Source organism: Puntigrus tetrazona, chromosome 7, assembly GCF_018831695.1.
Source record: "Puntigrus tetrazona isolate hp1 chromosome 7, ASM1883169v1, whole genome shotgun sequence".
Lineage (NCBI taxonomy): Eukaryota > Metazoa > Chordata > Actinopteri > Cypriniformes > Cyprinidae > Puntigrus > Puntigrus tetrazona.
In genome coordinates, this window is record NC_056705.1 from 18,589,077 (window position 1) to 18,599,984 (window position 10,908).

A 10,908-nucleotide genomic window follows, 5' to 3' on the forward strand; every position below is an offset into this window, starting at 1 on the left:
ATATTTTTAATAAATAACTAATTATATGTAATTTGTAAGATATAAACTGGAACTAATTTGCAAATTAATAATAATATTATAAAGCATAATTTTGTCTAATATATTAATTTAAAAAATGGTTTTCCTTTCTCCTGAATTGAGACAGAATGACCAACAGCTGTTACCTGGCCTGCCGCCCCATGCGATGATCGAAACCCTGCTGATCCTGCCAATAAAACTTCATTAACTAAGCATGCACCAGGACCTGCTTGCACATGTAAGCATATGGCAGCTCAAATCATCAACTCAAAAAAACATTTTAATACTGCATTAAAATTTAACATAATACTAATTTACAGCTCTTGTTCAGGCTATAAAAGTAGGGCGAACGTCTTGTCCTCAAATTTCATTTGTGCCAAACCCGATACAGCACTGCAGGCAATTAAATATCATTAGCTATATGTAAAGAAAAAAATATCTTGGAAACAATTTTTACTCAGAAATTGTTAATAAATTTCTGAAAGTCTGCATTCTCAACATAATACAAAATATTAATACTTAAATTCTTTATTTACAAAATGTTTTTTATAGTGCAGGCTTCAAAATAAAAATATACACCTCTTTTTTCGGACAAAAAGAAAATGTTTTTTAGCTAATAAATCCATTCTGGATAATCTGTTTACATATAAGTTATGTGCTAGAAAGAGAGAAAGAGAGAGATGGCGTAATACGGAATGTACTCCAAGTATGCAAAGTAAATTAAAATGCACTCCATTACATCTTACTACACACTCTCAACAAGGATTTTTATCCCATCCCCCACCCCCCATCTGAAAAACACTTGATTGACACCAAAAGTCAACAGAGTGGCTCTTAAACAGAGACACACTTCATGTTCTTGACGTTCATGGGGCACTTTAATGCCGACTAATAATCTAATGACGACAGCAGCGATGCTCACGAGCGTAATTAAGATAATGCAAGAGCCCTGCTCTTCTCCCAGCATCCTCAGCATCACACAAACCTCTTCATTAAAGAGTCCAACCGAGATAACAGCTCAACCTGACCACATAACACACACACAGAGACACGGACAGAGAGCTCCTGGTGTGCATTTCAATGTACCTCCTATCAGAGTTGATCGGCACCGAGGTCACAGCCGAGAATGAAGCCGCCCTTGAACACACACTTTTAAAATCGCCCATTCATCACTCGCTCAGATGCCTTGACCTCTTCCTGTTTTATTCTTATTATCATTAGAGAAAATAAAACCCCTGATTAGACCGAACAATCATTCAAGGCCTAACTTGTTCTTCTGTTTGTGTGCCTGTGCAGAAAGATTTCATTAGTAGCAATGCACATTCCCCTAAGAGTCCTGAGGCTCGAGGAGGAGAGGAGACACAGTCCGGAGACTCTACTATAGTCGGAAATCCAGCGTGACACGCGCTAAAGCGGCCCGGGCATGGCCCTGCCAGCTCTTAAACAGCATTACACGGCCGTGAGCAGAACATTAGCTCTGCGACCCACCCTCTGATAAACATTAGCTCTCCCGACACTGCAGTACGGCGAATTAAACCTGTGTTTACTAGTGGCACACATCACGCAAAGATGTTTCTAATTTGTGAATAATTGCATTATTGGGTTTCACCACCTATGTAGCCCAGGAACAGTGCAGGACATTGTGAATCTTCTTAATAAATGAAAATATTTGACTAGCAAAAAAGCTTAAATGCATGCCCTGTGGTTTAGCGAAGTGATTTTCCTCAGGTCTGAACGGTGTGTGTGTGTGTCCGTTAAGTGTGTGTTGGGCTGCTTCGATGGCTGTCTTCCCCCTCAACGCGCTCCTGTTCACAAGCACTCTCAATAACACCATGTGAGGAGAGGCAGCAAACAAGGTGTGCCTTTCTACAGCCAAACGCCACAAGCTAAATTCCTCAATTCATTAGGAGAGAAACGGAGCACAGCTTTCCCCGCATTCATCTTGCAAATGTGGCCCAAAGAATAATAATTTACAGTGGCTCATATTTCACTTGTGTACATAAGGGCAAACAGTTTGACTATTGAGGCGTTAGGGAGAGAAAAATGCAGAGCGTGCTGCTAGAGGATGGGGGAGACGGAGGAATATTTCAGACGCTGTGATGGGTGGAGAAGGTTTCCTCTCTCTCGGTCAGGAACAATGCCTAAAAGGAGTAATGGAAAACAGTTTCAAATCTGGCACAGATCAAATATCAGTAAGCTGCCAGAAATCTGTTTTGTTTTGCCTCGTTTCAAAAGATGCTCAATTATTTTGGCAACGTATTTGTGCTAAAATTATAAATTGAGCAAAATAATTTAATTACAATTAATCTAATTTTAGTTTTGTGTTTTTTGTAACCATTTTCTCTTTTTTTGTGTAGTAATTATTGAATACACTGTTCTATCCTATTTTTCTCCCAGTATATTTAAAATAAGTAAAAGTAAAAGAGTTTCTAAGTTATAAAATAAAGTTTGTTTGTTTTTGGGGGTTTTTTTACAATAAAATGTAGGGAACAAAGACTTATTTGTTTTATATATAAAATAATAATTTTACGTAAAATAAACAATCTGTTTTATAATAATGATAATAACAATAATACAAAATATAGAAATAGATAAAAGTAACTCAAAAATATTTCATACATATGAGGATCTATGAACTGTTTTTTGTTTTTTTCACTTTTTAAATAATAATTTTTTTGGACTTAATGTACAAATACTTTTTTTGTTAAATGGAACCGCTATGCAATAAAAAAAGACTATTGTTATGTAAAAATATTTCATGCTTATCCCTGAGTGTCACATCACATACTGTATCTAGACTAGCATAGGTTCTCTGCCTTTATTGGAGCCATTAAGAATAAAGCTGACGTTAAATTGAATAATCATGTTTTCAAGTAAATCCAGCTGCTGGAACAATCGGCGCTCTGTATCCTCACAGTCCGCTTTCTGTCCGAGAGCGCCTAAGCCAGGTACGAGTCACATCGAAATCACACTCAACCCTGCCGCTCTCTTAAAAAGCTTCTACTTATCTACCAGCCACAGGACTTTCTCTACACAAGCATGTAGACAGTCAGAAATTGATTAGGCAAGGAGCGAGGGACCCCTTTTTCCACACAGCAGCTCTAGTCACCATTTTCACGTGGCCGCACAATGCTGAGATTTCAGACTTTCTGCCCTTTTCTGGGTTTCTGATACTCCGATTTTGCAAGTACAGTTTGATTTCCAGACATTCTGATGCATTTTTTTTAAATAGTCAGGGACACCTGAGCGTTCAAGGTGATAGAAACAAAACACTTCGGCGGAAGAAACGCAGACATCCGAGTCATTAATCAAATCCATTAAAATGACAAAGCCGAATTAAAATTCCACCAGAATATTCATTTAAAACATTACATTTTTTTTGGAAGTTTCTGTCCAGTATTGAAACAAGGGTGCACAGGTGTTGATGTCTTTAATTGTATGACAAATTAAATGTAGTTGAAGTGAATCAAAGCTTCTAATACACATAAAAAAATGAACGTCTTAATTGCACCAGCTGCACTTCTTTGCATTAAATTTGGTGATTAACACTCTCTGGCATATATCTGATGTGTTGCTCTGTATTTGTTCATATATCTCTCCCTCTCTCTCTTTGACAATTGAGCAGGCACTGCTGTGGTTTGGACGTCCTCCAGACATCCTGCTTCTCTTGCTTTGTGGTTTTGTTTTGCAGATCTCATCTCTCTCTTCACCGTTCCTCCTGATTGACAGCTGAGCTCAGGTATGAAAACAAACACACCGCTCCAGTGGCGGCGGGTGGAAAGCGATCCGTAGCTGACTCCCCCATACGCCCTTTACCCGCTACCGCTGCCCCTCAACCCTGAGCCGGTGGCAACAGGGGGCTTAAAGAAAACACGCAGGATTCTGCAACACTTAAGAGCACTTGAAAATAATTCTGGCCAGCCTGATACAATTTCATTTTACTAGTTAAACAAGGCTTTAAAATCACCTGAAATGTGAGAAACGTCAGCTAAATTAACCAAACTTGTTATATGCTAAAACTAAACAAAAAGAACGATCTGGTGTGATGACATTGTTTACTTGTTTTGTGCAACAGAGGTGGGCAAGTCCGGACGTGTTGCGGCGTTTCAAAAACAGGTCTAAGTGTTCTCTGAGTTTCAGCTTTTTTTCCCTCTCTCTCTCTCTCTCTGCCCACTATTGTTCTTCGTTCCCTTAAGCAATCGGTTACTTTTTTTCAGATCCTAAACTCTGTTCCTTACCGCAGCATAGTGTCTCGACAGGTTCACAAGGTGAAAAATATGTAACGGCTTTAAAGAAAAGCTGCGGAGATTTGAAAAGCAGCAAGAAACTTTATTTTATTCAGATGAACAGTTCAGCAGGGACAGCGATTCCTAGTCGATTTATTTATCGAACAAAGATCAAAGACAGGTTTTTGTAGTGCGGCGACAATGGCACAAAGAACTGTGGGTAGAATGCACAATGCCATCGGTTCAAATATAAGAGCAAAAACAGCAAGGCCAAACAGGCAACAGCTTCCTTTTCATCCTCGTGCCATCTTTTATCCAGCGCTCTCCTCCATTAATTTAGAGCCGGAGGAACGTGTGGCCTTTGTATTGATTTTTTAACCTGACTATTAATGTGCTCTCTGATTTATCATAACACTTTAGATCTTAATCATAAGTTGTGTGTGTTTTCTCTTTTCCAGCTTGGTGCCTTTGTTTGCGTATTAATTAAGCAGACCTTGTGTGTCTCCAACCCTGAGCTTCCTTTTTAATTGCCCGTATTTACATCAGGCCGACTTCAAACGCAGAGAGAGACATTTTGTAAGGGGGAGCACAAAGGAGGCCTTTGAAATGTCTACAGTCATATGAAATGGCAGGCTAATTAGAAACCTTAGGCTGCCGGTATGATATGAAAAGTAATTCTGTCTGTTTCTCTACAGTCGCCCGCAGCCTCGCTGGAAATCACGACGGAGGCCACTGGTGGGGTATTATCAACGCCTTCTACCTGTTTATACCTTTTAAACATGACCTCACCCAATGCCATTTATCCAACAGAAAAATACCCTGTAATTTAAAAAGATCTCCTTTCAAAAGGCTAAATCTTTCCTCGCCATTTTCTTCGCTGCACTTTGATCTACGGTGCCACATAACGGGGGCAGGTACAATGAATCTGGTTTACTGAGATGTGATTTACATTTGGGGGTTCATTAAGGTTATTGCCGATGAATGCACTTATTAGAATGTACGACTGTTTCTTTTTCCCCTGTACCCCCCCACCTCGACCCCTCCTCCACCCACACGCCGCAGAGAGTAAGTCTAATCCAATAATTAAAACCAAGGACAAACGTTATTCATAATTTTAAATAGCGCAGGGAAGGAAAAGGGAACCATTAAGCGAGGGAACAAAAAAACAATAACACTTCTCTCCAATGTTATTACCCTTGCAATCTAAATCCCGCTATTAACTGCCTCCTAAATGTCTTCTCCGTTAAAAGCGCCCTGACATACTGATGCCATAACATCGAACATTCTGACTGCTATGACACCTGTACCTCATCCCATTGAAAAAGCTGTTATCAAAACACATGGCGGTACAACAAGAGTCAACCTAAAGCTCAGAGGATATGAAGCGGATTGGTGTCAGCAGGAATGGACGACAAAACCCAGCGTGCTAGAGAAAGGGAAGAGAACGAGTGTTGGAGATAGTGAGGGAGGAGTGTGTGGATGGAGCCGGGCAGAACTAGCGCGTTATCAGAGAGCCGGTGCAGTGCCGTCTCCTGCTACATAAACACTTCTCTGTAACAGCCAGTGCTAAGACCTGCTCATGCAGAATAAAAAAACTAAAAGCACATCCCATGAACACTTTCATTGGGTATAAACAGTGCATGGGCTGTACTGTCTTCCAATACAAACAAGCATGCATTCTTCTCCTCTAATTTCTGTTTGTACCAAGCCTACCTTTCCATTGAATTCTATGTCTTATGTCTATTCCAGGAGCTAAATAACAAAATCCATCACACTTATAAAACAGTCATTCAGAGAAGACAGAGTGACCAGAAGAGGTTGCTTTCTGAAACATACTTTGAAACATACAGGTTTTTTACCTTTAATTTCTCCTAACAGCTCGCCTGTGTTGAGTCGCTCCATCTTCTCTTTCCAGTCTTTTGAAAGGAGTTTCTCCATGCAGGAGGATTCTGAAACAAAAGCAACACAGAATGAAAATGAATGCATATACGAAGAGAAAAAAATATATAAATACCACTAAAATGTATAAAGTACTGCTTTATTTAAAAAAAGCAACCTTAATCGCATATTAGCTATAAAAAGAGAATTACCACGCAGTTTGAGTGAAATCACTCCATAACACAGACGACCGCAGTAAAGAGGCATTCATACGACAGTGTGCATTGAAATCCTCTGTATCTCTCAAATCCATAGATTCGAGTGTGACCCACAAACCTTGAGCAACAAAACAATTTGTGCTCATAAAGAAAAGAGGCCTCAAAGACAAAGAAAAAAGACAGAAAGAAACAGGGGAAAAACCTTCCCATTGAAAAGGTGTGCTGAGCAAACTGAAAGAAATAAATTCCGTCTGCTTTTCTGGAAAGTGAATGTTACACACCTGTCTTTCAACAGCCACAGCACACAATAAATGTCGGATGTGTGTTCTGACGGCTGGACTGTGGTAATAAAGTGAAATTCTATAGAGATCAGTAGCTGAGTGCATTACAGTAGAAAAGCGTGTCAGCTTAGTTCATTAAGCGTATTAGGGGTGATGTCTAAAGGTCATAAAAATGTTTTAATTTCTAAGAGAATAAATGCATTGGGGTTTGTAACTGAATGAAATGCTCTAATGCAATATTTTCAAGTTAGGTCAACTACATTCAGTGAAAGTGTCAAGGTGAATCTGTTTCTACCTAGTAGTGGGAAAAGATCTTCTTTATGAAATGTACTAATTGTTTATTTTTTTTTTTTCAGAAGGCTTTTTTATTTATTATGGTTTTTCTTAATTTCTTAATCGTGCACATACAGACAGAAACACAAAGACAAACACACATATAATATGTGTATAATGTGAGACATAACCCCTGGTCTGTCGAAGGTCAACTAGAGAAGCTGAAAGAGTGATAAGAATGAGGCGCCTCACAAAGAAAGACATTAAAGAGGAAGGTAGAAGGGTGAGATGGGCCCATTTGACTGGCCCCGCACAGCCGGCAATGATGAAAACAATTAACATTTGTCTGGCAGACAATGAATCAGGAGGAGGAATGGCTGGAATCCGCAGAGTCGCGGCCCGAGGTCGTTGATAAAGAACACACTGCTCACCAGCAAGAGCTTGAAGCTCGCAGCCTGGGTCAGTCTGTTCCCATCGCACAAACACACATACACACACACACACACACACACACGGGACAAAGAAACACCCAATCAAATGCACTGGACAGGAAGAAGAGGAATTGGATGAAGTGTCCAAAAGGCACAGTTTAATAGATCAAGATCAAATCTCTACCTTCTCCAAGCTGAGGAGCTCTTTTGGCAGGCCGTGACCTCTGAGCAGAGGGGCTGTGGGTCTCATGTTGCCATTTGATGACATCATGAACAGGAAGAGTAGAGTTTGTTCCCTGTGTGAAAGGCTAAAGGGCACGGGGCTAAAGCAGACATTCTTGCACGCCGCTGGCAGCCCTCCGGCACCGTAAGCCGTAGTTAAACCGCTTGTGAACACAATGGATCATTTGTGAACACACTTTGCCAAACAAAAGGGCACAATTCATGAGAATGGGAATGACTCGGGCTACTCTGCTGTGCGTGTTTTGTGTCTGCGTGTATTGTAGTCATACAGTATCTTGAGGTACTCCAGGCCATAGAACATTCCCAGTGAGTGACATCATCACACTCATGAATGTGGTGTGATGAGATCTTCATGCCTTAAAATTTTATGTTGCAGCTATGCCTCTATTATCACGAGCACTGCTTTATCTTATTCACAAAAAACTTTTTTTTGCCTATTTTTGTAGCAATGTAAAAAAGTATTTATTAGCACCATTTGATCAGTTTGGTGCATGCATGCTTGATGAAAAAATGTCTCTGTAAAGAAAAAAAAAAGAAAAGTACAAGCCCCAAATGTTTAAATGGTAGTGTAATTAGCTTTCTTTACCAAAAATACAAATAAACAAGTTAAAAACAACCTTCTATTTTTATAAACATACTTCCATAAAATAATAATAAAAAGAAAATAAAAACTAGAACATCTAGGCACAGAAACTTCCCACAGGCCACTTCCCTGCTCCCAAGACCCCCCTCAGTGAAATATTCCCACTGTTTACTGCAATGTTCTGTAAATTCATATTTTCCTTGACACTGTGAACATGAATATAATCTTTAAATATATATTTTTTAGATTTTTCATCCTGGGCTTCATGCTTTTTTATATTTTTATTGTTTCATTTTATTATCATATTTCTTATTGTTGAGTTTATGTGTGTACAATAAAGCTATATTTAAGAGAAAACTTTTTTGCATTTGCAAGCAGACTTGGCAGAAAAGTTCTTGTGTCCTTATCTGAATATGTGTACATTGGCCAAAAAAAAAAGTATTGACATCACTGTGTGCTCGAAAATGTTTGATAGCATTCAAAGAGACAGTCTATGGTGACGGCCACTGCTTATAAAAGTGCAAGGTCACATCAAGGGGAGGTCAATTTTTTTTGATTCTCTATTTCCTCCATTTCAGAGGGAACGACAGGACAGGACCTCCACCTGGGTCATTCCAACATTATTTCTACTTTGCTGACTTTCCCAATCCAGGACTCACAGTTTGTTTCCTTGACCTTGTGAGATGCTGTGACCCTGCGTTTTATGTGTGTGTGATTGAGGTCTCTTGAATAAAAGCGCCTCCTGTCACAACACTTTCCTCCCCTCAGATAATAACCACATACACACAAAACACATACCAGCATATATATATATATGTATAATAAATAACAGTACATTCTTTTCTCCAAGCTGAAAAAAGAGCTGGAAACAGAGAAACTTCCTTTTATGGCACAGGGCCGGGGATGAACTGTCCTGGGGGGTTAAAAGGTTTTAGGGAAGACTTTTCCCATATTCCTCCTCTGTCTTACACACACACACACTAACACACAGAGCAGTGCACAGATGCTTCTCCAGCACTTGATCATTAAGGAATGCACCAACTGTTGGAGATAATGCGGTGCCAGCTCCCATTCTGCTCCACTCTGCCTCCCTTGAGAGTGGCCGCTCCCTCACTCCTACACACACACACACACACACACACACACACACACACTACAGCTGGAATGTGCCAAAGCTGTCCTCCACACATTTTTACCTGAGAGAGGTGAAGAATGTCCAGCATTTGTAAATGACGGACACGGAAAACAACCTGTCCGCTATGTTTTGAGACTATACGGCTCTTCCTAGATTTTTATGTGAGGATACTTTAGGCAAACAAGCGGTTAATGAGACAGACGTCTGGGTTTTTTCAAAGTACCCTTATAAAGCTAGAACATTTGAAAGGAATTTAGATTAATAATAAGGGGATATTTTTTGCACAATTTCCCAAGTTGCATTCCATCTTCTCCAGAGAGAGCACTAATGCCAATGGAAACACTGCTTAACATCTGGATAATACTTAAATGTCATACTAACATATTACCGATGTAAAGAAACAAAAGTGCACCATTCATTTTGAAAAATCAAACAAAGCTTCAGCCACATCCATTCATCTCTCAGCGCTGCTGCTACTTCAAATGAGAAACGCAGCACAGCCCATTGAACAAGGTACATTTCCTTTCCCACATTTGCATTCAGATTTCAAAATACAAAGAGTTCAGAGACAGTCTGACATTTATAGACTCTGAAAACTGAGGAGGAAGTGTGGAAAAGACTTGTACTTGTCTGGGAAGGCCTGTCAGAGGCCTAGAACGAGCAGATAAATAAAGCAAGCACTGACTTTATTGTCATTATCCCACGAGGGCCCCAAAATTCTCCTCATGCCCTCTTCTCCTCCGCTCGGATAAAGCGTGGCGTGGCTCGAGGGAAACCAATTCAGCCCAGATGAGATTGGAATGAAAACAATAGCCCTTATCTGGATCCTTTTTCGCATTTTCCCAAGGTTCCCCCATCTCAACAGACGGCTTAGCCCCTGCCACATTGGAGCCCTTGCCTGTCCCACTGATAGGATATAGCCTGGGCACTGGGGAGAGGGCTTGGAGGACAACCCACTGATCTAAAACCTCCTGGGAACTAATTCTAAGAGACGAGAAGAAAAGACAATGTGGAGAAAGAAACAGAGAGACTTGTGTCTCAGAGTGGGTGTTGACTTAGCATCACCCATCCGCAAGCTCGGGAGACCGTCCCTGTCAAAACACCAGGATTAGCAGGAAGCAGAAAAAATAGCATGTCACAAGCCTTTTCTGGCCTGATAAAGCTCCAGTCCCTATGAAAGTGGCATTATAGTTGTAAAGTCAGAGCCACTTACTGATCTCAGACATAAGAAGTGATGTAACCACCTTGACATTCTAATGGTCGATGTATACCTGGCCTCTGCGTATTTAACCGCTCATCTACAATCTGATCTCGACAACTCGGTTTGCTGCCAGATATATCTTGCTCTTCTTTACAAAGCAGCTCAATTAAGACACCTACAGCAAAGATCCGCTGACAAGATTACGCCGATAGTCTTAAACAGATGAAAAGGAAGAGCAGTAGTGCTCATAAATCTCAGCAAAGATTCAGGAATTGTGTTGAGTGTAAATAGTTTTTTTATCACCAGATAGAACACAGAGCCAAAACTGCATGTCTAACAGAAACTATAACAGTGAAACACTAAACACAGGTAGAATTTGGCTCATACCTGCAATACTAGATTTATATAAAGATATAAAGAT

At 40.1% G+C, this 10,908-nt stretch overlaps 1 protein-coding gene across 1 annotated transcript in view; it reads right to left on the minus strand.

Annotated features, from left to right (window-relative positions):
- LOC122348778 (transcription factor SOX-5-like) overlaps positions 1 to 10,908 on the minus strand; it is a 72,455-nt gene that overhangs the window by 44,366 nt on the left and 17,181 nt on the right. Inside the window, exon 4 of the mRNA XM_043244636.1 lies at positions 6,104 to 6,193. Coding sequence (XP_043100571.1) covers positions 6,104 to 6,193 — 90 coding nt within the window. The remainder of the gene's footprint in view (positions 1 to 6,103; positions 6,194 to 10,908) is intronic.